The sequence below is a fragment of the Neofelis nebulosa genome, chromosome 11, assembly GCF_028018385.1.
Source record: "Neofelis nebulosa isolate mNeoNeb1 chromosome 11, mNeoNeb1.pri, whole genome shotgun sequence".
Classification (NCBI taxonomy): domain Eukaryota; kingdom Metazoa; phylum Chordata; class Mammalia; order Carnivora; family Felidae; genus Neofelis; species Neofelis nebulosa.
Window position 1 is genome coordinate 72331620 of NC_080792.1, and position 27270 is coordinate 72358889.

The following is a 27270-nucleotide window of genomic DNA, read 5'->3' on the forward strand; positions in this document are numbered from 1 at the left end:
ACGTCACCTACTCCAGTCCTGCCCGTCCTCCAACCAGGGGCCAGGGCACAGAGCTGAGGGCGCCGGGCAAGGAGGAAGCCACACCACCATGGTGACAGACTTTCTTTATAAACATCCAGAAGGAAGTTTTCTCACCCATCTTCTCAAGATGTCCCATGAGGGAGGGAGGGAGGGTGGAGCTGCCTGGAGCAGAGCTAGGACCAGGGCTGTACCTGGTAGGGAGACTCTGGGGCCTCAGTCAAGCCAGGCCAAGCCAATGGTTTCAGAGGCTCCACAGCGTGCAGCGGGAGCGGGCCTCGGTGTCCCCAGTATGAGCCCTTATCTTTCTTGTGACTGACACAAACACTGACCAGGTGGGGGTCAGATGAGGATGAGGGGCTCAGCCCCACTGGACGCTGGGCTGCAGGGGCCACCCCCCGGGTGGGGGTGCCCGCAGGGATGGAGGCAGCTCCTGGACTGGTGGCCAGCCTATGGGGTACTGGAAGATGGTGTTTCTCATGGGCTCGGCCCTAGACAGAAGGAGAAAGGCAGAGAATTAGAATGGGGCACAGCCCAGGCCCAGGCTGGGGCGCCTTCCCTCAGCTCCCCCTCCTTAAGACCCCAGCTATGGAAAAGGTCAGCTGCTTGCATGACCTTTCTGGAAGGCAGAGCCTCAAAAACATGCAGACCCTCTGAGCCAGCAACCTCACCTCTAGGAAAGAGCCCAAGGAAATAGCAGAGCTGTGGGCAGAGACCGAGCTACAAGAAATGGAAATAACCTGTGTCCACCTGTGGGGGATTGATTAAATACACATGCACGTCCACAGCAGAGAATGCTATGCAGCCTGCATAAACTTTAAGGCAGACTTATATGCACTGATAAGGAAAGGTATCATGATGTACTGTGTGAGTAGAGAGAAAAAGCAGCTTATAAAATAATGTATATAGCATGATACTATTTTTGTTTAAAGATATATAACATATATAAATGCATAAAAAAAAAAAACCCTGGAAGACACAGCAAAATGTTAACAGTGGTTCTATCTGCGTGGTGTAGTTATGGGTGATTTTTTTACTTCTTTATACTTTTCAAGAAAAGTTTTACAAGCACGCAAGCCTTTGAAATCAGAAAAAAAATACTTGTCTAAAATTTTTTTTTAAAAGCCTCATTTCTCATGCTACTCACTCTCTTTCCCCTGAAGGCCCACCACCCTGGAGGCCACCTGGGAACCCAGGGCCTATCTGAAGCATCCACCCTGGGTGCTCAGCTGGGGGCCACTCTGTCCCAAGGGAGGCAGCTTCCCTCCACCAACTGTCCCACATTCCAGTGCTTCTGGACTTAATTCCCACTCCGTCTGCTACTCCAGGGCTGTACTGCCCCTCTCGGGCTATGGAGCACTTTGAACTCACCTGGGAGCTCAAGTCTCCCCTGTGGGACTGGAGCTCTCAGATGGAAAAGACCAAGGGGTGGGGCTGGGCTCCATCTGCCTCCCCCCGCCCCCTGTGCCCAGAGCCAGGCCTGGCCCCAGAAGGCCACTCAGTGAATGTCTGCTGATGACAAAGAGCAATGCTGGGTGCTCTTACTGACTAGGCACTACTCTGGGCCAGACACCAACATCTAGAGAAACTTCAAGCATCCTCATGTGAACCCCATTTTATGGATGAGGTAACTAAAGTACACAGAGTCACACGCCCAAGTGACAGAGTCTGGGATCAGGGGATTAGGGGCTAATGGGCAACATATTCGTGGGCTCCAGACACTGCCCCCCAATCTGCAGACCCAGCTTTCAGTGGAGGTGATGCCCTGGCATCTCCAGCAGGCTCAGAGCCAGTGGCCGGCCCTCTGCAGAAAGGGAAAGTCCTGGGCCCTCTGAAAGGTTTGGAGAGGGCTCAGGCCTCCAAGGCAGAGTGGGGGCTGGGGTCAGGAGCCCCGGGAGTTTACCTCACTGCAGCCACCCAGCCTGCCCCTCTCGGGGCCTGACCCGCCTTACAGAGCTGACTTGAAGACTTCAGGCCAGGGAAATCCCCTGCTTAGCTGCCTGCTGGAGAGCGCAGAAAGCAGCTCCCGGCATGATTTATGACATTGGGGAGACTTCATAAACTCCACCAGCCGCAGAGAAGGGTGGGAGTGGGGGAGGCCCCGCAGTTGTCAGAAGGGAGAGCCCAGCTGCCAGCCAACCCCAGACTTCCCACAGGGTTAAGGTGACTGCAATTCTCCACGGGGAGGGTATGATCCTGGAGAGCCCCTTCCCATGAACCTCAGACCCTTCTCTAGAAGATGGAGCAGATTCCTGGGCAGCTGAGGCCTCCCACCAGGATAAGAGTACCCCTTTTGTGTGCTCAGACACAGACACATTCCTTGGGCCACTGAGCCCTTGGGGCACACCCCTTCAGCCCTGCAACACAGCGACACTGAGGTGCACAAGACTGCTCGTGGCCTCTCTAGTGGCCTGTTTGCCCCCAGCACAAGGACAGGAGCAACTGTCTTTTGCTTTTCCCCAGCCATGGTTCTGATCAGAAGAAAAGAGTCTTAGGGAGGCACCTGGGCCGAACAGTAGCGTCAGCCCAGAGAGGGGTGCAAAAAGGGAGATTAAGAGGGATAAAATCACGATCTGAAGAGCCAACAATGGAAAACAGGGACAAGCACTGGCCTTGCCAGGGGATTAGTCTGTGTGTCTGAGGCCTGCCTCTCCCTCCTGCCGCTGTCTGCTCTTGGCAGATCCCTCAGGGTCAGTCTGCTGAGGGGGATGGCACAGTGTGCCAGGCTGGGGCCTCACAGAGCCTCCACCCCCCTTACGAGGAGGGTTGGCCTGGTTTACCTCAAAGGCTTTGCTCAGCCTGTGGGGTTGGGGCCCTCGAGTCTGGGTGGCCCCACGTACGTGGACCAGGCAGCCATCTTCACCCTGTGCCTCAGGGGAGAAAACAGACACCCAGAGAAGCGGAGCCATCAGACTGGTCTCCACAAGGGGCCCACAACACATCTAGGGAATAGTCCTTGGGGCCAGGGACCCTGCTCCCCCAAATGCTCACATGCAGTCAACATGTCCTGAGCCTGCGCCAAGCCCAAATGACAACAATGTGAGCTCAGCGCCGTGTCAGGGGGGATGTCTTAGCTAAAGCTTGAAGAATGAGTCTGACTTTGCCAGGCAGAAGTGGGGAGGCAGTTCCAGGCATATGAAATAGCATTTACAAGGTGCACGAAAATCCCACCACATCCAAGAAGCCGCCGAGCATCCAGTGAGACTGACAGAGGCCAGATGGGAGAGGTGAGAAGGTGACCCCAAGGGCTGGGGAGGTGGCAGGGAAGTTCCCCGGGGTCTGTTGAGCCGGGCTGCAGAGTCCAGAATCTCTGAGGTGCAGGGGTGGGGGTCGGGGCCGGGTCAGGGAGTGTTTTAGAAACTGGCTGGGGCTGTTGTGTGGAGGATGGAGCGGATGAGCAGAGGAGAGGTGGGAAGGCAGGATGGGCTGCTGTGGCCGTCAAGAAAGCTGGGTTGGATGAAAGGCACAGAGGGAACTTTCTGCAGGGCTGCCTCCAGGGTAAGAGACTCAGAGAACAGAATAAGGCAGCCCCGGGGGCTTGAATCCATCCCCCCTGACCCTGTAGGGTGAGGGCTGTGAGTGGAGGAACAGACCCCAAAGCCAGGGGCTGTGGGATAAGGGCATTATTTTTCATGAGACACTACAGAAGAGGGCTTACAAAGACCGAAGCAGTGATAGCAGAAGTAATAATAAATGGTCACTTCCCTTCCAACAACCTTTTTCTCAAGGCCGGACAGGCCTGCTCTGCCCAGAACAATTCATTTTGGCTCTGAACCCTCAGGAGGCAGGTGGAAAGGTACACGGGCACAGAGAACAAGTGGTGGCTGGGAAAAGCAGGTCCTCTGGATGGGGCCAGGTTGCGTGGCCAGAGGGTGAGGGGCACAAGGGACAAGGTTGAGACTCCATAGAGTCTTGGGTGGTCCCTAGTTGGAGGCTCTGTTCCAGAAATCACTACTGCCATCCCAGCAGCTGGCTACTGCCACTACCACTCCAAACCTCCAGCTGACAGGGCCCCTCGGCCAGCCATAAACATGGTGACAGAGGTAGCCCAGGTACTAGATCAAGAGAGGACTAAGTTCTCTCTCAAGTGTCAGTTGAGAGAGATAGCAGGTATGTGACCAGGACAGTCACAAGCTCCTGGAGAGATTGAGATTCCTCAGCCATAAACTAGAGGCACCAATCCCCTTAAATGCCCAGGGCCAAAGGCCAGGTGCACCACAGCACCAACACACCCAATTATCATGTGGTCACCACCTCTACCTGAGACTCTAGGCCCGTTATTCAGCCTCAGTTTCTCCGTCTCAACCCCCAGTCCTCTGAGTCTCATGGTCACAGGCTCCTGCACTGGATAGCACTGGGACACATTTGTCCCCAGGGAGGGACTTCTGGGCACCCACCTCTATCCCATGCCTGTGCTCAAGCCAGCCCAGGCACTGGGTCTCCTTGGGCCCTTGGAAATGGTCAGGAGGTGCCCAGGCCTCTGGTGCTCACTCCCAACAGAGGACCACCAAGTCAGAGCAGATTGCTGAGACCCACGGGTGGCCAGGTCCAAGCAGTAGAAGAGCGGAGAAGGCCTTGGAGCTCTCTGGGTGCCTCCAACCAGCCCCAGCACTCTGACACATCGGCTGGTGGAGCCTGGGGCTCAGGACATGGATTCCCGGACCAGTCCCAAACAGGGTGCTCCCCTGACCAAAATCACAACCACCTCAGACAGGACCAGAAGGGAGGGACATCACACTCCATCCAACAAATTAGTCACGTCTGTACTATGTTGTTTTAAGGTGGGGGACAAAACCAACACAGATTTAAAACAAAGTTAAAAAACAACTAAAAGTTAATTTTAAAATAGTTTAACAAAAAGTTCTTTTCATCGGGGCACAGAGAAGACAAGAAGCTTAGCCCCCACCTCCTGGAGGAGCCTGGAGAGAAGGCCTCACTTCCTACTGTCCAGCCAGGCTCCCTCAGCCCAGGCCAGGCCACTGTCGCAGGAGACCACACCACAGAGACAATTGGGTCTGAAGCCCCATTGTAAGATAGGCAAAATGAGGCAGCCCAGTGCAGGAAACTACAAAGTCACAGGCAACTCACAAGCACATCTGTTAGCCCCCTTCCTCCCCTCTGTCTCCTTCAACACCTGGTAGGAGAGCCCAGGAGCCCTGGGACAGCATACAGCATACACCTGAGGGCCCCCGACTCAGGGTGCTCCACCCACTTCTGAACATATTGAGTGCCAGACCCAGGCAGCAGCTGGGCCGACCCACCCCAGCCTCCTCCTCAAGGAGGCAGTGAGGCAATGGCAGTGAGCCAGTCACATCTCTATGCATTCCCAGCTCTGCCTCTCAGCTGTGTGCCTTTAGGCAAGTCACACCCTCCTGTGAGCCGCACTTCCCCATCTGCAGGGTCGGGGTCCTGGAGAAGAGATCGCAGTGACTGGCATACTGGGGCCTCAGTAACCACAATCAGGCCCCTCCCTCTGGCAATGGACTTGGTGATGTTGAGTCAAGTCGGCTTAGCCACCTGCCTCCCCACCAGCCAGCATAGACACCAATTAAGGGAGGAGCCACTAAGGCAGGAGGATGAGGTCGAGGGACAAGAACCTTTAAACAAGTCCCCAAAAGCCCCAGTGTGGCCCCTCCCTTGGGGAGTTCTTTGGGGGCGTCCATGTCTGGTCCCTGGACTGGGACAGTTCATGGAGACTGCTCAGCTGCTGGTCAGGGCAGGCTGGCTAGGGTACTCTCCCAGAGGGGATAGGAGGAGGGGACCCCACAGGTCCTGTACCTGCTGCTTGGGGCTGAGCTCAACCGCTTTGCTCTCTTTTCCAACCAGTCTTCCAGATGGCCCTCAGGGAGCTCGACGACATCTAGTGGCCACTCCCTGGCCCGCCTCTCTTCTGTGGGGATAGGGAGAGAGAGGCAAGTGAGGGGCACTCCACCCCCTCCTGAACCCCACCCTCCCACAAAGCAGTCAGAACCTCCTGAGGAGTGCAGCACAGGCTGCGCTGTCCCCACCATGCTGCCACCTTCCTAGGCTTGCTTCTCTGGGCCTCACTCTGCTTCCTCATCAAGTGGAGATAAAACACGGGCTGCCTCCCAAGCTTTTTGCAGCTGGACACAGGATAAAGTAGGTAGAGAGCCTGTCCTCAGAAGGGGCCCAAACCCGGGATCAGGGAGGCAACATGGGCTGCAGAACAGGGCAAAGCTGGGTTTGAATCTTGGCTCTGCCCCTTGCGGGTCTCTCTGACCCTGGGCAGGGGAAGGCGCCTCAGTTTTCCTGGTTTTTCTTTTCATAAAATGTCCTGTAAGAACCTTTGCTCACTGAATTAAAATTGAGCCAGTGGTTCAAACAAGCTGGGTGTGAGAAGGGTCAGGGTCTCTGGGAGGACTTGGGATGAGGCCTGGCGCTGGAGGAAAACAATCCTACTCATGGACCAACGAGGGGGCCCAAGGCCTGGGCTAGCACCGCACACGCTTCATCTCACTTCGCCTCTACACCTAGACACATTTAAAAGGTCAGGACACTGCCTCCAAGAGGGTTAGCCATGTGCCAAGGTCACAGGGCACTCGTCTGTTCCCAGCCCCCTGGGGCTTCTCCCATCCGGGTCTCTACCAGGCATCGTCTCCAGCTCCAGGCCCACTGGCCTATGCTCTCCTTGCCACGGGCCAACTGTTCCCCGAGAGCCTAGGCCAGTGAAGAGCTGGAGATACCACCACTGCCAGGACTCACTGGTGAGGCCGATGGGGCCTCACTTCTGCCCTGGGAAAGCTCTTGGAAACCCTGTGTTTGTGCCAGGGCTGTGGCCACGGTGCCATCAGCTCCCCAGGGCAGGGCCCGCAGAGTATGACTGGTCAGAGGGGAGTGGAGTCCCACTGGGGACGAGGGCAAAGGCCAGGCTGCCTCGGACACTCACTGGCTGCCCTGAAGCTTCCTGGACAGAGGGAAGAGTGAGCAGCAGCACCCAAGGAGACTAGAGTTGGCCTCTAACCTGCTGGGGGCTCACGTGAGGGCCTTCTGCCCTACGCTAGCTTCAGTTTCTCTGTTCAGTGGGGGCTTCATCAGAAGATCGAAATAGACCATCTCAGTGGAAATGTCCTTGTTCTCTAACTGGAGAAGTGACAAGTGAATTTCCCAAAGACAGATGTGGCAATTTCCACGGGAAGCTACACTTGTTCTTCCCTGGAGCCATCGGGCCTGAGAATTCTTAGGGTGGGGAAGGTGTCATCTTTATCCCTTTGTCCCCAGGATGAGGTAGGGGATCTGCCTGGTGCAGAGTAAGGGCTGGAGACAGGTGCTGCCTGATGGAAGGAAGGGGGGATGATACACCCAAATGAGCACCCAGCAGGGTCCAGATGAGGCTGAGGCACCCCCATCAGGGCTCCAGGACAGGAAGCCCCATACGTCACTTTAGACCCAGCAGGAACACAAATGGGAGTTCCCCTGTTCTTTTTCCACTCATGCCTGGGGCGGTTTGGAGGCAGTTTCTGACCTCCACCCCATCACCTAGGCAGCTCTCAGCTTATCCCACAAGGTGTCCACAAAAGAGGAGGAGGTGGGGAGACACTGGGCAGCTTCCTGGGCCTAGATCTGGCATCCCCCCAGCAGACTGCCCCCCCCCACCCCCCAAACCCAGGGACCCCGCCAAAACACACCCTCCACCTGGATACTCAGCTCTTGCAGATCTCTCTCTGACATGTGGGAAAATCTGCAGTTGGAGCCAAAGTCACACTGGCCTGCAACAGAAGACAGGGAAGACAGAGTTACTCATGGCTTGGAAGAGCTCCCTCCAAGGGCTGAGGGGCCATCAGAGTTTTAGGTGTGAGGCTTTAGAGTCTATAGAGTAGCAACTCCACCTCCAGAGAAAAACTTGGAATCTCTTTGGCCCCGCCCACACAAGCAGCCAGAACAAGCCCGTTGGGAATCAAATCCTGAAGCCTTCTGTGATTGGGCTGCACACGCCTCTGCAGGCTTTCTACTGTCACCACTGCCCTGGCCCCGAGCCTCTGTTCCCCAGCCTCAACAAACCATGGGTGGGCCTCTGAAAGAGTCATGCTTTCTTTCCCCAATCCAGGCCACTGTACACGCTGTGCCCTCTGCTTGGTGCCCACCTGCCCATCTGGCTTGCAGGAGCGGCTGGACTGCTCGCCAGAAAGGCTTTAATGGTAGCTTTGCCAAGGAGGTACCAAAGCCCAGTGTGGCTTTCCAAATCTTAACCGGCAGACCAAAATATGTCTCAAAATAACAGGAGACTGGAGGTCTCTTAAGCCAGCATAACCTACCAGTGGCATTTTCACGTCAAGGTTAAGTCTGTGGGGGAAGGCCTTGATCTGCAGGCCTAGTGACCATCCTAGGGGTCGCACTGTCTCCTGAGGGGAGTGTGGCCATACACCTGGCTTCCTTAGGCTGACAGCAGTACCTCTCCCCAGTGCTACATACCATGTTAATCACCATGGTTCCCCTCCTTGCCTTGGCTGCTAGGAAGCTCAGGGCCAAATCCTCAGAAAATATACAGAAACTCAAAGCAAGCATGGAGGAAACTAATCATTCTCTGGGCTCTGTCTTATTTTTCCTACCTTTATTTTCATTTGCACTTGGTTCCTTTGTTTACTGAGGGCTTTTTTTGTTTGTTTGATCTCTTTGAACTATATGTATCTTTATTAGCAGTCAAATCAACATTTAGCACCCTTGGTTCTAATTCTGAACCTTCTCCTCAGACCTGTTACCATCTGTCTCCAGGCCTGCCTGCTGGGAGGGAGGGAGCAGGAGGTTGGACTCCCAGACTAACTTAATCAGCCAATCAATCACACCCATCAGTGTCTCCTAGATTTACTCGCAATCTCCGAGCACTTGCTTTTTCCGAGTGGGCCGATAAAATCACATTCTATGTCTGAAGTGCTGAAGACTAGGCCCTGGAAGTCCTAAGGCACAACCCCTGGGAAGGTCTCAACTGACCAGCTGGCTGATGCACTGAGACCACAAAATGGGTTTAGGATAGTGGCTGGGGAAGGGGAGAGGCTCCGCAGAGGTCCAAGCAGGCCAGACAGGAAATGCTGGTCCCTGGAGGGACCTGAACTGAGTAGAACACTTTACCTGTCAGCAGAAACTTCCTACACGGCCGCTTGTTCTGTTCATCTAGCAAGATGGCAGCTGCATCTGCGAGGAGAGAGGAGCCGGGTTCAGACTTCAGTTGCACAGAGGCACCGAGATCAGAAAAGGAAACAGTTCCCATCCACAGAGAAGTGTAGAAAGAGACAACCACAGTTGGGGATGACCACAGGTGAGGATGCTGGGCAGAAGCATCTGAGCTTCAGGTGACCTCAACCCCTCCCAGACCCAGCCAAAGGCAAGAACCAAGTTTTAGGTCTGAGGTTCTGGCTTTGACCAAACAATGGAATCACCTGGGCAGTTTAGTTTAGTTTATTAAAATCCTGGTACCCTACACTGTCCATACTGTCTTTGTAACTTCCTGTGAATCTACAATAATAGTATTAAAACTAAAAAAACTCCTGGTGTCCAGGTAGCCCACCAGTAAGCCCCGGGGCTCAGGCATCCCTCCACAGCCACGCTGCAGCAGGTCACTCTCTGCTCCCTTGTTATACCTGAGACCTGCGGACTCTCAGAGCCAGACCAGGTGCCGGCCTCAAAGGGACTTCACAGCAATCTTTCTGGATATGAACCTTAACCCTGGTTTCCTCCAACTTTTCCCCCTTTATTTTTATCATATATTTATGGTTTAAGTTTCGTGTGCTTCTTTGTAGGTAAGGAACCAATCGGTCAAAATCTGTGAGTAAGACAGGAAGATGCCCTGACTCAGAGGCCCTGATGTTGCCCTGGAGGCCTGGGCTGGGCACTTTCCCTGTTGGTCCCTTTTCTAGAGGCTGCTGGAGTAAAGGAAAGACCAATGGGTTTCAGAGTCCAAAGGCAAGCTGCTTAATCTCCCCAAGTCTCTGTTTCCTCATATGCAAAATGGGAGGAAAATTCTCCCCTGTAGGGCTGCTGTGAAAATTGAATAAAGTAATGGATGCAGAGCACTTGGCAGGGGTGGCCGATGATTCCCAACCCTCATGGCACATTAGAATTGCCAGGAATGTGGGGCTGGAAGTGGCTTCGGCATCACACTCCCCAGGTGACACTAACATGCAGCCAGGGCTCAGAACCTCTGTCATGGACGCTCAACAAACGGTGGCAGTTCTTCTTTCATGTCCGCCTCACAAACTCACTGCATACTGCTACCATCCCCATTTTGCAGAGGGAAAAACTGAAGTTCAAACAGGGGAAAGGGCACACAGTCAGGAAGTGGCAGTGCCCGGTTTAACCCTGGCATGTGACTCTAAGGCCCCTGCCCTTTCCCATGTGATCTCCTGGTGGCTGGGTAAGGGCCAACTCTGATAGGAGCTTCTCCCTTCCTCTTCCTGAGGGCAAGGCAGCTGGTAGGGGTGGGCCTCTGGGGTCAGGAGTTGGTTATCAAAGGACTCACTCCAGGGGTAGCCTGGCAGAATGGTCTGGGTGGGGCCAGCAGGATAGAGGGTATCTATCTGTCAGCACTGGGCCTGTCAGACTCAGCTCACCCAGCTGATGTGAACATTGCCTGGTCCTGCCCCCATGTCCCAGAGGTAGGACAGCTGAGCCTGAGTGGGGGGTCTGAGCCTGCATCTTAGCCAAGGCGCCGTGGCTGGGAGACTCACTGTGGGAGAAAAGTTCCAGGCTGCCCAGCCTCTGGCTGGTGGTTCTTGACCCCAGCCACATGGGAGAATCATCAGGCAGCTTTTAAAATACGTGGATCCTGGGGTGCCTGGGTGGCTCAGTCGGTTAAGTGTCCAACTTCAGCTCAGGTCATGATCTCGCCATTCGTGGGTTTAAGCCCGGCATTGGGCTCTGTGCTGACAGCTCAGAGCCTGAAGCCTGCTTCGGGTTCTGCGTCTCCCCCTCTCTCTGCCCCTCCCCTACTCGCAGTCTGTCTGTCTGTCTCTCTCTCTCAAAAATAAATAAACATTAAAAATACATGGATCCCAGGGCACATGGGTGGCTCAGTTGGTAAAGAGTCCAACTCCTGACTTCAGCGTAGGTCATGATCTTACAGTCTGTGAGATCGAGCCCAACAGGGCTCTGCACTGTCAGAGCCTGGTATTCTCTCTTTCCCTCTCTCTCTGCCTCTCCCCTGAGTACACGGTCTCTTTTCCTCTCTCTCAAAATAAATAAATAAACATCTTTAAAAAGTTTCTTCCGAGGCGCCTGGGTGGTTCAGTTGGTTGAGTGTCCAACTTTGCCTCAGGTCATGATCTCATGGTTCGTGAGTTCGAGCCCCACATCAGGCTCACTGCTGTCAGCATGGAGTCTGCTTCAGATTCTCTTCCCCCTTTCTCTCTGCCCCTCCCCTGCTCGTGTTCTCAATCTCTCTCTTTCTTTCTTTCTCTTTCTCAAAAATAAACATTAAAAAAAAAAGTTTCTTCTCTGGGGCACCTGCATGGCCCAGGCAGTGGAGTGTCTAACTTCTACTCAAGTCATGATCTCGCAGTTCTTGAATTCAAGCCCCACGCTGGGTGTGCTGCTGTCAGCACAGAACCTGCTTAGGATCCTCTGTCCCCCTCTCTCGGTCTCTCCCCTGCTTGTACTCTCTCAAAAATAAATAAAACATTGAAAAAATAAAAATAAAGTTCTTCTTAAAATAAATAATCCTGAGGCCCATCCTTGTCAGGTTCTGCTTTAACTCATCTGAGGGGGAGAGCATGAAAATTGTTAAAAGCTCCTTGGTGACTCTGAAGGGCACCCAGGGCTGAGAACCCCAGCCCAGGGCCCGCATAAAGAAGGCATGCTCCTCCACCCAGCGTTCAAGGCTCCTTGTGATGTGACCCCCTTGGTCCTTCTTGCTTCATCTCCCAAAATTAACAGCTACCTTGGTGCCTGGTGTTTGTTTGCTCGTTCACTAAGATATTCATCTAACAAACATTTACCGAGCTGGTCCTGTGCGCCAGGCGCCATGCCAGGATGGGGATTTAGTGGACAGTAAGTCAGACCTGCTCCTCCCTTCCAGTTCAACAGTCACACTAAGCCGTGGGGGACATAAACGGGAGCAGCCAGCATTCAGCCAAATGACCTCACCTTGCCTGGGGGGTGGGGAGGGCATCCCTGAGGACGCTCTGCCTGAGTTGAGTTCTGGGATGGAAGGGCTAGGCTGAGGGCAGGACAACAGCAGGAAAGACATGCCCACAGACAGGACAGTACCTGCAATGGCCAGGGTGGCTGGAGCTTGGAGGGAGAGGCGGGCAGGGCATGGAGGCCTGCACAAGACAGGGGTTCTGCCCAGAACACACTGCTGTAACTGGGAGTGAGGCTGCTTAGGAGAGGGCTCCTATCTTATTAACCTGGAAGTCTTCAGAGCCTGCCTCGGAGAGAACATGCTAAGTGTTCACTGAGCACTGTCTGAATAGATGAGTCCAGGAGATAAAGGGCCTGAGGCCAATCCTTTTGTGGTCCCATAAACATTGTTCCTACTGAGCGAACCCTTCCAGGCCACACAGTCATGTATGAAATATACTGAGTCCCTGTCACATCCCTGGGAGGTGGGTACTGTTGTTAGGGCCGTTTTACACATGGCAGCTTTAGGGCCACACTGGGAGTGACACCTTGGGACTGACAGCCAGTCAGCTTAGCTCCAGGACTCATATTTGTCCTGGCATGGCAGAAGGATGGTTAGCCCCTCTGGGGGATTAGGGGACTTGTCTAAGGCCATGGAGCTGGGAGCTAAGTGGATGTTGAGTCCTAGCCCAGGCTGGGGTGTCACGTGCCTCCCTGAAGTCTGTGCTGTGCAGTTTGCTCAGGTAAGTGGGAGCCCCGGGGAAGCCCCTTCAAGTGGAAAGAGCTCATGGGCCAACTTGTGGACCCCCGGGTGAGTAATCCACCACTCTGGATCTTGAAGTCAACACCTTTAAGTGGGGACGACTCCCCCCCGCAGCCTCCCTTGCAGAGCTGTTCAAGGGACTGAATGTGCCTGGGGATGAGAGAGGACACTAGGAATACAGGACTCCTGCGAAGGGGCTTATGATACCCACTCTTTCATCTTTCCTTTATGTAATACAATAGCCTCTGCCAATCAGCCCTAGACCCGAAGTCCCACCTGTTCCCAGCTAAGAATCTGGGGCTAAGAGGAAACATCAAGGTAATCTTGAAGCCTGGCTCCATGCCAGATAGCAGTCCCCACTGGATTTGGAGCACAGGGAGCCTTTGCCTGACACCAGAGTCAGAGGCCTCCCAGGCACCCAGGAGACACCTCTGGCACTGATTTCCCCTCCGCCCCCACTCCCAGCCCCTTGCGACCTCAGCCATGCCTGGCCTGCTGAGCAGCCTGGCCACCCTCTCTCACCCAAGCCTCTGAGCCTCAGCTTCCTCATCTGAAATGAGAGTCTGAGAGATCTGAAAATAATGTGCCAAGGACCCACCTCAAACCTGCCTCTGAGGATGGGGTCAGGTGACCAGCGTTTTTTTATTCAAGGTCTCCTGGTGATCCTAACTTGAAGGGTGGAGATCTGCCTTAGAGGATTACTGATAAAGCAAATGACAAACCACAAATGGCACCTGGCATGCAGCAGGCACTCCATAAATGCTCACTCCCTTCTTGTAAATTCTGAGTCTCAGACCAGGAAACCTTGTCTCCACTTCTCCCTTCTCAACTGCTGAGACTCATCTCCTTCCTTCTGCTCTGGGAATCCTGCTCCCCAAATAATGAAGCATCAGTCCTGCCCCAGCTCATTCTAGAAGCTCCTGGCCCACCTCCACCCCACTGCCAAGCTCCCTGTCTGTTCTGATGACAGTAGAGCAGCAGCAGCAGCAGCTTCCCTGAAGTGAGCACCTCGCAGGTGCCAGGCCCTGTGCTAGGTGCTTATGGCCTGAGCTCATTTGCTTTGGTAGCACCTGCTCTAAGAAGCCTTTCCCGGAAAAGCCCTGGCTCTGGCAGCCGATTATTCATCCAGTCAGCCAGTCATTCAACAGCTATTTACTGCACCCCACGCAGGAGACAGTCATCATTGTCAACTGTAGGTCTGGTCATGTTGGCCACTGCCCGGTGCCCTTCAAAGGCTGCCCTCCACCTTTGCCCTAGGGACAAACCACCCTTCCTACTGTGGCCTCCACAGGCTGGCACAATCTGGTCCCTGCCCTGTCACCAGCCTCAGTCCCTACCACCCTCCTCTCCCCCTGTGTTTAGCCATATCCCCTCTCCTCTGCACCAAGAGCACCTGGTGCTTTGCTCTTGGCCACCTGCTTCTGCATGCCCTCTGCCCAAAATGGTGTGGCTTTGTGGCTGCTTTTCCCTATCTTTCCAGCCGTTGGCTCAAACATCACCTCCTTGAAACAGCCTCCTTCCTGGCCACAGTATCCCCAGAGGCTGGCAGACTGGAGCCCTCAGTCAAGATTACTGGGGGAAGGAGCTCACATTCCAGACTGCCCCTTGGAGGGCCCATCTGCCCCTAAGGGCCCAACCTCCTCTCTTTTGCCATTCAAAGAGCCAACCTAGGCTGTGGAGACTGTCACTGGCACATGGTACTTCCTTGTCTGACAACAGGAAAGATCTGAGAGCTGGCCTCCATTGGCCCAGCTGCCCGGTCAGTTGCCACTCACCTCGAAACATGTCATACCAGACCTTCTTGGCCTTGAGGTGCTGTAGCCCATTCAGGTGCTTCTTGCGGTTGTGGAGGTTGTCCTGGAAGGAGCGGTTGCAGTAGTCACAGAAGTAATGCTTCCCCATGGCCACCTCCGCCAGATACTGCCTGGGAAGCCACAAAGCACTCAGTCAGGAGTATGGAGGAAATGCCACACACCAAAGCCCAAAGTGCACCACACCAAACCAGCACTCCCTGAGGGCCAGTGTGAGGAAGGCTCTATATACACAAACCCTCATTTTCAACCCCAGGACAGTCCATGAGGAACCACACAGGCCAATCATTACTGTAATGATTACTGATTACGGGTTGAGAAGGCCTCATTTCAGAGGGATCTTTTAAGAAATCTGATGGCCAGGGACAGTGGAACCTCAGTGCGGGGAGAGGGGGAGACCCAGGCATCAGGCACGTTTGTAAAACTCCCCAGGGAGTTCTCATATGCAGCTGCGTGGGAGAACAACACCTTATACTCTCTGGCCACTGCCCCTGCCCCTACTCCACTCTGACTTCCTCTCTTCCCTCTCCTCCAATCTGGCCACATCAGCCTCATCTCTGCTCCTCCCCTCCCACACTCCAGGCACTCCGCCACCTCTCGCATTTGCACCTGCTGGTCCCTCTGCCTGGATGCTCTTCCTCAGATTCCTTCCTTGCTCACTTGATTTCTTCAACCTTCACTCTAATACTGTCTTCTCAGTAATCTCCTGTGACAGCTTTATTTAAAATTGCAGAATACTCTACTTAGCTTTCCCCATTCCCTGCTTCATTTTTATCACCTTTGAAGTAATAAGTTACTTGGTATGTTTATTATCTTTTTCTCCCAACAGAAATATAAATCCAGGCGGGCAGGGATATCTTTGTTTTGTTCACTGCTGAGCCCCAGTACCCAAAGTGGTGCACAGTACACAGTAGGCAACCAATAGTTGAGGAATAAGTGGATTAATTCCCATATTCCTTATGGGACAACTGAGGTTCAGAGAAAGTAAGTGATCTGTCCAAGGTCACACAGCTGGTGAGCAGAAGGTGAAGCCAAGTGCCCTAAAATCCCACTGCTGGGTATCCTCACTTCCACAGCCAGCTCAAAGCTTACAGAAGCCAGAGAGCTCAGGCAGAAATGCAAACAGCTTCCCAAGAGATTAGCTAAACTCTTGGAGGGCAGGTCAATCATGAGAATGTTTCAGCCTTAAGACTGAAGACCCCTCAGCCATAGTGACCACAGCTGCCACACCTGACCTGGGAGACCCACAGCCATAGGCAGGAGGCAAATCTATGAGTGTCAGGGCCAGCCCTTGGGTCCCCCAGTTTGCTGCCGAAAGACCAGAGGATGAATGGGTCCACTCTGGGCTGTCAAGTGGGATCACAAAGGCTGAGCCCAGACCAGCCCCTTGCCCTTCAGGCCCTATAGTCAGATTTCTCATTTCCCAGAGCAGGTTCCTGAGTGCCAGAGGAAGAAGGAGAGTGACTTCCCCAAGCAGCCCACAGCCAACTCCCAGGACTTGGCAAATTAAAGATACAGCTGGGACCTGACCACAGGGCAGATGGATTGGGGGCATGTATCTTGGGAAGAAGAGAAGAGGGAGAGAGACAGAGACAAACAAGACCCTGGACTGTCCAGGCAGCCAGGTGGGTCGATGGAGAAGGCTGTTCCTGCGGCTGACAGGGACAGCAGCCATTAAGTCAAGGGCTGTAATGGGATCAGGAACAGACAGTCATTCAAAATGAAAACGTATAAAACCTCTCTTCTCCTATTACGGCTGAGAAACTGCATCCCAGACACACGGACTTGATATATTAAATTTGGCAGCTCTAATACACCCCGTCTTGCCAATAAACTTATAGGAATTGGATTGAAATTGTAAGAGATGAACGTTTAACGGCCGAGTGCTTAACCAAGCCATTCACGAAGCTTGAAGCTCTGAGGAGCTGTTGGCTCTGGAGAGTAATGGGGTGGGGAGGGTGTCCCTCCGGGAAACTGAGATGGAACGGTGGCTCTGCGGCAGACTTAGCTGGACAAAATCACGCAGGGCACTGAGAAGCCAGTCGTGTGACCTTGGACCTCTCTAGGCCTCTACTTTCACTGCAGGAATGTGAGGTAGGGGTCTGACAGTTTTAGCTGATTGCTGGGAGCAGGACACAGATATTTGCTAATACAAATGAATTGTTAATAAAAGAGTAATAGAAATACAAATGACACTAATAATGTCCAGCATTGAGCAAGTGCTCAATAAAAGTTACCTACTATCTGATTTATTGAGCACCTACCACGGGCTGGCACTAGGCTGAAAGCTTTATAATGCATCATCTCATTTAGTGCACAGGACAAACTGTGAGGTAGGACCCATTACACTTTTTCAGATGATGGCACTGAAGCTCCAAGAAGTGAAGTGACCTAGCCAAGGTCACAATACTGGAAAGCAGCCAAGCTGGGTTTATTTATGTTTTAAAGTTTATTTATTTATTTTGACAGACAGGCACACAAGTGAGGGAGGGGCAGAGAGAGAATCCCAAACAGGCTCTACACTGTCAGCGGAGCCCGACACGGGGCTCGAACTCACGAAACCATGAGATCATGACCTGAGCTAAAACCAAGAGTCAGACGCTTAATCAGCTGAGCCACCCAGTAACCCCAAGCTGGGTTTAGAATCCAGGTGGGATGGATCTAGAGCCCACACTCCTAATCACTTAGAAAAGTCTCCTCCCCATAAAATCATACTACTGACAGCTCTCCTTTATTAATCATTCACTGTATCCCTGGGACCATATGGCCCCTTCAAAGTCTAAATGGTATGTATTATAATCGCATTTGTGAAAGAGACAATTGAGGCTCAGAGAGGTGCTGTGGGGTGCCCCAGGTCACACTTCCGGGAAAGGCAGAACAGGTCTCACAGTGCCCGTACTTGCACCTGCTAGGAAAGCCTCCCTGAAGTCTAATAATGAGCCCCTCAGGAGTGGACTCTTTCTGTGGGTATGTGTGTGTGTGTTCCCATTTCCCCTTCTCTCCCACATGCACAAATCATGGAGGAGAGCCACAGAGGCAGTGCTGTCTACCCATGCCTTCCTTCCCCTGCCCACCCTGCATCTGGCACAGAGGAAGTGCTTGGCTGTCCAGCACGGGTCAGTGGATCCTGCACTCTAGTCCCAGCTCTGCTAGGTGACAGAATTCACAGAATTAGAAAGCAGTGGCACCTGGATTTAAACCTGGATGTCTGGAGACATCTAGACACCTAGAGGCAGACCACCAGCTCCAGGGGAGCCAGTGCTTCCCACCTACCTAACAAGCCTGTCCCCATGGAGGCAGAGGCCCTGTTCCTGGGCAGGAGCTGGGCTTCATTCAGCAAGATGACCTTGCCCAGGCATCAGCCAGGTGTGAACTTCTGGAGCTCCTGACCCAACTGCGTCCCTCTTTAGTGCCTTGGAACACCTCGAAAAGGTGCAGGTACAGAATCCTCTAAACAGATACAGTGCCCTGCCAGAGTGTGTTTGGCAACTTGGCAAACAGAGCGTATTTCACTCCGACTCACCGCTCAGCCAGGTGTCCTTGCACAAGGCACAGCCTGCACCACCACACTTGGCAGCCCCGAGTGGGAGGTCAGGGAAGGGGGGTAGAGACAGCTGGACACTTCTGATGGCGCCCAGACACCAGCATGGGGTGCTGACTAAGCTGGCCCTCTCCGCCGTGATTCATCCTCATCCTCTGAGGCTGGCGCACTCGGCAGCATGAGAGCAGGGCCCTGCCTGCAGTACAAAACCGTCCAGCTCTACCCCACAGGCTGTGCCACCGGCCCACTCTCAGGGACCAGGTCCATGTTTGCAACAGCATCTGCTGGCTCCCGGGGGCTTCACCAGGTGACAAGATGGCTCCTCATGGCCAAGGGGCAGCAGGCAAGGCTAGTGGGACAGCCCACAGGTGTGGGTTTGAATCCCAGCTCTGCCACTGATCAGCTGGGTGACCTCTAGAAAGTTACTTCATCTTCCTGCATATATCGTCAGCTATAAAATAGGGACCCCACTGCTACACTGGATTGACCAAGGCAGGAGTATATAAGGATGCCTACCATATAGTTAGTGCTCAAAGAATGGAGGCTGTGACTGCTGGTACTATGACCACCCAGGTGGCTCACTCCCTTGCTCTCCTGGTGAGCCTACCTTGACCACCAGATCGAAAACTGCAGCCAAAGTGGCAGCCGCAGGTACTTCCGCCCCCCTTACAACTTGCTGTTTTCCGCAGCTCGTCTCCCCTCACATGCTGACTTACTGTCACGTGTGCCTGCCTCCCCACTAGAATACAGGCTCCCTGAGGGCAGAGAGTTTGGTCTGTCCTGCTGCACCCCAGCACCCGGAACAGGGCCTCGCACACACAATTGCTTGCAGAATGAGCCAAGGAGCAGCCTGCAGAATCCGAGGCCTATCACCCTCTGTTCACCTACAGTTCCCAGACCCTCTTCTCCTCGAGTTTGGATCTAGGGACCAGGACGAGGAGGGATACAGAAAAAGGACACATTAGGTCCCCAAAACAGATCTCTCGCTGCCACCACTGCCCTCCCCGCAGGACTTCTGTCTCCAACAGAGAGCCCTGCTCTGCTGACTTAAAGCACACCTGGCCATCCTGTGGTGCCTGACTTCAGTCTTCTGGGCTCAAGGAAAAGATTACCTACTAGTGGAGACACTGTGGGCAGAGCGAAGAAAAGAGAATGGGGGTGGGATGGGGTGAGGGAAGACAGCATCACATTCCTGCATGCTAGGCACTTGGCTTTCATTCTCTTATTTCATGCTCAACAGATGACATCAAGGTGTCCATTTCACAGATGAGGACACACATTCAGAAATACTCCCAATTTGCTCTGAGCCAAGACTGGGAGAGACACCAATAACAATTTCTCATCAACCTGAGTGCTACGGGAGGGCCAGCGGCGCTGAGGACCCCCACACACCCTCTTGGGGAGACCTCACCATGACGCCGTGAAGCCATGTGCTGACACCCCACAGCCAAGGCGTGGAGAGACAGAGCCAGCAATCCCCCTGGGGTCTGGTGGAGCCCCGAACCCTTTCTCTTCCCAGCCCACTGCTCTGCTGTGAGGCTGTCATGGGGCAGACATTTGTGCTTCATTGATATTCTTGGTTTCTTTCGTTGTGTGCGTCTCAGGTACAGAGCTGTCTTTGGCACAAGGCTAAAATAAGCCAACAGCTCGGCCGTAGCCAAGGGCTGGGATGCGCACTGTAATAATTATCTAGGACTTGTGCTCACCACATGCTGCCCTCAAGCTCACCTGTCATTTCTTCTAATTATGGCACCGCCAGACCCCAGGTAAACAATAAACAGCAGCCAGAGGACAGCTTTATCGCACGCCCACTAGGAGCACAGCAATGTCCCAGTGCCACATATGCCTGCCGTCTGGAGCCGATGGCATCAGAGCTGCCTGTGGGGGTGGCCCACAGACTACCCACTCAGAACCCAACTCCAACAGAAGTGCCAGGAAGATCCAGATAGAAGCCCCATTATGTTAGGGGTCTCTCTCAGACCCCTCAGTGCTTAGTAGCAACCATACACCTCTCTTATCCTGACCTCATTTATGTGTTCCACCCCCTGGGGTAAGGTGCATAAATCATCATACCTCCGGCACTATACGGCAGTGGTGGCCCCACCCACAACAACTTCTAACTTGGCAGGTCTGGGCCAGGACCAGGATCTAAGGCAGCTCTGATGTGTAGTCCACAGACCATGCTCAGAGAAATGCTGGTCTAAGGTAGATGATGGACTGAAGAACAGAGAGGGCAAGAGCTTGCCCAAAGTCACACAGACTATCCGTGCCAATCCTTACTCTAATCATTCAACCTAGATCTGAATCTCATCCCTGCCACTTCTAGGTTGTGAAACTTTCAGCAAACTACTCACTCTGGGCCTCATCCGGTTGACGGGAATAATAATATGATTCTATAAGATTACTATGAGGATTAAATCATGGTTACTAGGCGCTTAGCATAGTGCCTGGCATGTCAATGGTGCTCAATACACATTTGTAGATGTGGCAGCCAGCCTCGGTTGTTGTTCACTTTGTGTTGTTCACTCCCAATCTTATCAGGATTGGTCTGTGTCACTAAGAGAATAGACAAGATGGTATTTACTTCCAAAATCAGGTGTAAGACAGTATGCCTTCCATCCTGGTGCCTCTTTCTCTGATCACTTACTCTGGGGGAAGCCAGCTGCCATATTGTGAACAACCCCCCCCCCCCCCCCCCCGCGGAGGCCCATGTGGTAAGGAACTAAGACCTTCTGCTGACAGCCATGTGAGTAAGCTTAGAAGTGGATCCTCCAGTCCAGTCAAGCCTTCAGATGAGTGCAGATAGCTTGACTGCCACTTAGTGGGAGCTCTGAGCCAGAACTACCCAGCTAAACCAGTCCCAAATTCTTTCTTTTTAAAATATGATTCCTTTTTTTTTTTTAAGTAAGCTATATACCCCCAGTGTGGGCTTGAACTCACAACCCTGAGATCAAGAGTCACTTGCTCCTCCGAATGAGTCAGCCAGCTGCACCTGCACTCCCAAATTCTTTTATTTAATAACTTTTTTTAAAGTTTATTCATTTATTCATTCTGAAGGAGAGACAGCAAGTGCAGGGGGAGGAGCAGAGAAAGAGAGAAGAGAGAGAGAATCCCAATAAGTTGTGCTGTTAGTGCAGAGCTCGATGTGGGGCTCAAACCCACGAACTGCGAGACCATGACCTGAGCTGAAATCAAGAGTCAGATGCTTAACTGACTGAGCCACCCAGGCGCCCCCCAAATTCTTGACCCTGAGAAACTAACTGTATGAGATATTTATTGTGTTAGGTTGCTAAGTTTTGGGGTAATCTGTTATGCAGCAATAGCTAACTAATACAGTGAAATAAACAAATGAAAAAACTAAATTACTTTAAAATATGTGAAGACCACAGGCATAAAGTGCCCCATGTCCCAAAATATCCTGAGTGGAGTCAAAGGAGCCAATCTCCTGACACAGGCATAACCCTCGAGTTCTCTGATTCCCTTTTCTGCCATTTATTCACTAACCAAACATTTCTTCTCTGCCAGACTGAGGTTCACATCTCACAACACAGAGTCCCTGCTCTCACAAGACAGTGTACTGAGTACATGCTGGGATGGCCAACAGATGTGCCCCTAGTAACAGCTGTAGGTAAGAAGCTGTGTGCCAGAGGGCACCAAGGAGGGCACCTACATCCAACAGGTAATTCCTCCAACCAAATGATCAGAGATGATCTCAAAGATCTAGGTACCAAAATGGCCACTGCAGTGTAGTTTGCCCTAAAAGTGAAATCTAAATGTCCAACAGTAAGAACAGCTGACAGTTCATTGCTTACTACGCGCATGCATGCTGCTCAGTTTCCCCGATAGGGAAACTGGGGGTTCAATGACATGATGCACAAAGCGTGTTATCCTCATCTTACCCTAAAAACAAAACAAAAAGAAACAAAACAAAACAAAAAATGGACAGAGGGATCCCATAGCTGGCAACCATCAAGAGTAGGGTATGAGCCACATCTGTTCAATGCACTACCACACAGCCATTAAAAATCAAGTCAGAGGAAAAAAACCAAGTCAAAGGAGACTATTCCCTCGCATGGACAAATGTTCACTCCATATAGCTAAATAAAAAATCGCTCATTATAACAACAGTTTGTCCAATATGATACCATTTTTTTTACCTCTTACCCCAACACACACACACAAACACACACACACACACACACACACGAGCAGACACAAAATATTTATTGTGGTTATATCTGGATAAAAGGATTATGTGCAGAATTTTTTTTTCCTGCTTTGTGTTTTTCTATTTTTCTAAGTTTCTACATTTAGTGTGTATTGTTAAATTTTCTCAAAAAATTCCGTTTGAGTGTCCAACTCTTGATTTAGGCTAAGGTCATGCATGATCTCACAGTTCGTGAGATGGAGTCCTGCATCAGGCAGGCTCTGTGCTAAGAGCAGGGGGTCTGCTTGGGATTCCTGGCCTCCCTCTCTCTCTCTCTCTCTCTCTCTCTCTCTCAAAAATAAATAAATAAACATTTAAAAAAAAAAAAAAAAAAAAAAGATCTACAGTAGATCTTACCCTCAGTCCCTGGCTGAAGGCATTCTGATTCCAAGCAGACCTGGCCCAGCACAGTCTGGTTAAACCAGAATCTGGGCTCCAGGGAGCTGTAGGCTGGAGACACAGTTTCTCATCAGATAGTTACAGGTCCCAGGAGGCCAGAGCTTCCAAATAGGAAAGGTAAAAATAGTATGAATGAGGCTTCTGAACCAGAAACGCAGACTCAGAACTGTCTCTGCCTCCCTCTTCTTCTGCCCCCAGGCTGGTCCTGTCACCACCATCACTGCTGCCCAAGTCAGTTCTCACCTCCTAGTACCTGATCCAGCCTCTTCAGTTCACCCCACCCTGGGCAGCATCAGATCAACCCTCTTAAAAGGACTCCTGCTCAAGATTTTCCATGGCTCCTGGTGCGGAGCTTAATACAAATGAAGTCTCCTCTGTCAGATCTCCAGGATTTCAGACTCAGCAGATCTGGAGAGGGGCCCAGAAATCTGATTTTATTTTTTTAATTAAAAAAAATTTTTTTTACATTTATTTATTTTTTGAGAGACATAGAGAGACAGAGCACAAGTTGGGGAGGGGCAGAGAGAGAGGAGACACAAAATCCAAAGCAGGCTCCAGTCTCTGAGCTGTCAGCACGGAGCCCAATGCGGGGCTTGAACTCACAAACCGTGAGATCATGGCCTGGGCCAAAGTCGGACGCTTAACTGACTGAGCCACCCAGGCACCCCCAGAAATCTGCATTTTAATCAGTGAGTCTAGTACCCCCTAAGAAACAAAGCCTGGAAGGGGAGCACCTGGGTGGCTCAGTCGGTTGAGCATTTGATGACTCCTGATGTCAGCTCAGGTGTCAAAGTTCCTAAGATTGAGCCCCGCATTGGGATCCATGCTGACAGTGCGGAGCCTGCTTCGGATTTCTCTCTCTGCCCCCACCTCCCCCACCCCCTTCCCCCCTTATGTGCATATGTGCTCTCTCTCTCTCACTCTCTCTTTCTCTCTCTCAAAACAAACAAACAAAACTTAAAGAAAAAAAAGAAACAAAGCCTGGGGGAACAAGCTTCTCCAGCTCATTGACCTCTCTATTCCCTGCATTCCAAAGGCAGCCTCTGCTGGGGACAGTCACTCTGAGTAGACACAATCCCTGGATTCTTGTCCCAGTCAGAAATCGGTCTGATTATAAAAATAACCTCAGCTCACTAAAATGGTAAATCCAACATGATTGGAATGCTAAACACAATTCATTAGGATAGATAAAGCTGTTTTCTTACTAGCTAAGTATCCTGTCATGCTCCAGGTAAGTTTAGAATTTAAAATAGAGGTAGTAAAATAAACCAAACTCACTGTATAAAATAAATAAATAAATAAATTTATAAATAAATAAATATAAAATAATAAATAAATAATAAATAAATAAAATAAATCAAACTCACTGTTCCTGACCTAGGTTTAGTAATAATCAGTGTATACTTGGCATTTAAAAGTATCTATAACATTGGGGCGCCTGGGTGGCTTAGACCATTAAGCATTTGGATTCTTGATTTCAGCTTGGGTCATGATCTCACAGCTCATGGGTTCAAGCCCTGCATCAGGCTCTGCACTGACAGTCCAGAGCCTGCTTGGGATCCTCTCTTTCCTTCTCTCTCTGCCTGTCCCCTGCTCGCTTGTTCTCTCTCTCTCAAAATAAATAAAATAAACACTAAAAAAATTTTTTTAATAAAAAAAGTAAAAATATCTATAACATTGAAAAGAGCTAGACATGTTGAGTATATGACAAAAAAACATTGCAATTCCAACTTAACATACAGAAGTCAAGAATTGAGAAATATACTGGGGCACCTGGCCAGCTCAGTCAGTGGCAGTGTGGAGTCTGCTTGGGATTCTCTCTCACTCCTCTCTCTCTCTCTCTCTCTCTCTCTCTCTCTCTCTCTCTCTGTGCCTCCCTGACTTGTGTGTGTGTGTGTGTGTGTGTGTGTGTGTGTGTGTGTGTGTCTGTCTGTCTCTCTCCCTCAAAAATAAATAAATAAAACTTAAAAAAATAAAGAAGTTAAAATATATAGTTAGGTAACTGATATTAGATTTCTGATTTCAAATTGAGAGGTTAGCAATGGTTGGAAACACTGGGTGTATATTAGAATCAGCTGGAGTGCTGTGAAAGCTACTAAGGGCGCCCCCCATATGTTAATTTCTTGTCAGACATGGCACCTGAATTTTTTTTTTTAGCTTCCCAGACTGAGAACCAGTGACATAAAAGAATCTAAGTCTGTTAAAAGTATTGAACTGTTTATAAGAACTTGAAATTCATTATGTTTGTAAGCTTAATTTATTAGATTTTCTGGTAATGTTTTGGAAATTCTTGGGAAATTATACTTGTTAGGCTATATATCTGAAGTACTTAAAGAGGAAATCAAACATATTAAATTTACAAGTGAAATAAATGTGTAAGGGAATGTAATTAAGCTGTTAAAAGGGCTGTTTGAAGGAATTTAAGGAATTCAGTTCAACGAGTTCAAACATCAAAGGAAAAGTGAAGGTCATTTTTCTTATTTTTCTAGTTATGTATAAAATAATTTCTAAGTTGAAGTAAATGGCTTAAAGAAAATTACGTATTTCAAAACTGTTGCTCCAAAATGAGAATTAACTAAAAAGACAATAAAATAAAATTAAAGTAAATTAAATTAAAACAAGCCACACCTTAACTCCCTGTTGTCTTTCCTACCCATTCCACTTAAAATAATCCTTCCATCCCCTGAACTTCCCGCCAGCCAGATTTGTTGTTAGCAAGACATAAGTACTCTTTCCTAGAAGCTTCACAACTTTCCACCCCAAGGAGCAACCAGGATGCTTTTCAAATAGAAAATAACCCTAATTAAGGTTAATTCATCATGCTGTGGAGCTTTTCATGTTTTTCTTCCCAATACCCAGTGAGGCATTCCTGTTACTTTTCCAAGTCAGAGGCAGACCCAGGCCTCTAATCCTTGGTTTTCAGTACCTCTGCTGATGCCGATGCTTAGGCCTCTCCTTTGAACTCAGATCCAAATCCCCTTTGGCCTCCTGGCATCTCCACTAAGGGGCAGCTCAAACCAAACGTGGCCAAAGAGAATTTAAGGTCATCCTTGTGGATTTTAAGTTGTTGAGATCAAAATTTAAGAGATGTCATTCTCCATTCCTCTTTCCTGCAGCCCCTACATGCATCTGAAAGCTTGTTCTGTCTGTCCTACCTCCGAAAATACATCCCAGATCTGATCATTACTCTAATCCATATCCCAAATTACCATCCTGTCCCAACTGACCCAACCCGGTAACTTCCCCTCTTCTATGTGCTCTCCAAAGAGCAGCCAGAATGATGACATTAAAATGTAAATTGGATCAAGTCACATCCCAGCTTAAAACCCTTCAGTGGCTTCCTAGAGCAATTAGAAAGACAAATAAGACTCCTTACTATGGGTTAGAAGGACACATATGAGCTGACCCAAGCCCACCTCTTCACAGTCCGCCCTACTGCTTTCCCTCAAGTACTCCAGGACTGCCGCAGCCTCAAGTCCTTCGCACCAACCTTTTCCTGTTTGATGGGACTTCTATTCATTCAGGTCCCTGGTTAAGTGTCACCCTAGGCACCCTGGTTAAAATAGTACCACCAGACTCTCCTCAATCAACCTGTCTTTTGCTTTTTAAAGTATTACTTGTTTGTGGTTACCGCACCTCCCCATCTGTCCACACACAAGCCCTCCACGAGAGCAGGGACTTACTCACCCGTTAAGTCCCCGGCACATGGCCTAGGGCAGTGCTCACAAAACATCAGTCGAAGGGCACTCCAAAGCCCTGCTATTTCTATTCCCAAGAAGTAATGAGTGGTCTCCAGACCTCCCCTTTCCAGGCTAGGGTTCTACCGGGCTTGAGGGGAACAGGAAGTATATGCAGAACTGCCCCTTCCCCGGAGGCCGGGTAAAGGAATCCAAACCTCAGGACCCAACTTTTGCCAAGGACTCCAACTCTAGGCCTAGACACAGGGCTAACAAAGGTGACAGGCTGAGATGAGCCAGGTACCTGGGCAGCGAAGCCCTCTGGCCCTTTTATTCACTCCCCATTCCGTTAAGTGGTGCGGCCCACTGCGGAGGGCAGGGACTTAGAAAGAAGAGCCCACGTCCTCCCGTGGGGTAAAGAAGCTTAAGACTCGCCCCTCGACGTACTGCCAAAGAGGGTACCTGGCTCCGCAGGGCCCGACGGCTCCGAGCTCCTCCTCCTTCTGTGACTTCGAGTCTCGAACTGCTTGCTGGGATTCGTAGTCCTTCCTTGAGTACCAGCCTGCCCTTCCCAGAAACCTTTGGGAATCATAGCTGAGACACCACAGGTGGTGGGAGAGGTAACGGAAGCGCGAAAGCTTCTGGGTGTTGTAGTTCGAGGTATTCAATCAGCAAGAGATTATTGAAGAGAAAAAAATGGGTAAAAAAATCTTACCGCACTATCTGGGCTGCCCTAATCTGAATCCTATGAGACTTGTCTCCCCCGCAAGCCATCACTTACCTCT

The 27270-nt window shown here is 51.1% G+C and overlaps 1 protein-coding gene across 3 annotated transcripts; it reads right to left on the minus strand.

The window, feature by feature from the left end:
- Positions 1-87: 87 nt before the first annotated feature.
- Positions 88-27060, minus strand: ZMAT5 (zinc finger matrin-type 5). 3 transcript variants are annotated; one of them, XM_058690785.1, is made up of 6 exons: positions 26948-27060; positions 14626-14774; positions 9103-9165; positions 7665-7745; positions 5797-5908; positions 88-509 (listed from the first exon to the last, which is right to left on the minus strand). In XM_058690785.1, the coding sequence occupies exons 2-6, from the start codon at positions 14750-14752 to the stop codon at positions 380-382; spliced, it is 513 nt and encodes a 170-aa protein (XP_058546768.1). In that variant the 5' UTR covers positions 14753-14774; positions 26948-27060; the 3' UTR covers positions 88-379. The 3 variants fall into 3 exon arrangements, with proteins under 3 accessions (XP_058546768.1, XP_058546770.1, XP_058546769.1); XM_058690787.1 differs by having other exon boundaries at positions 26933-27011; XM_058690786.1 differs by lacking the exon at positions 26948-27060 and adding an exon at positions 26790-26904.
- Between the last annotated feature and the right edge of the window lie 210 nt (positions 27061-27270).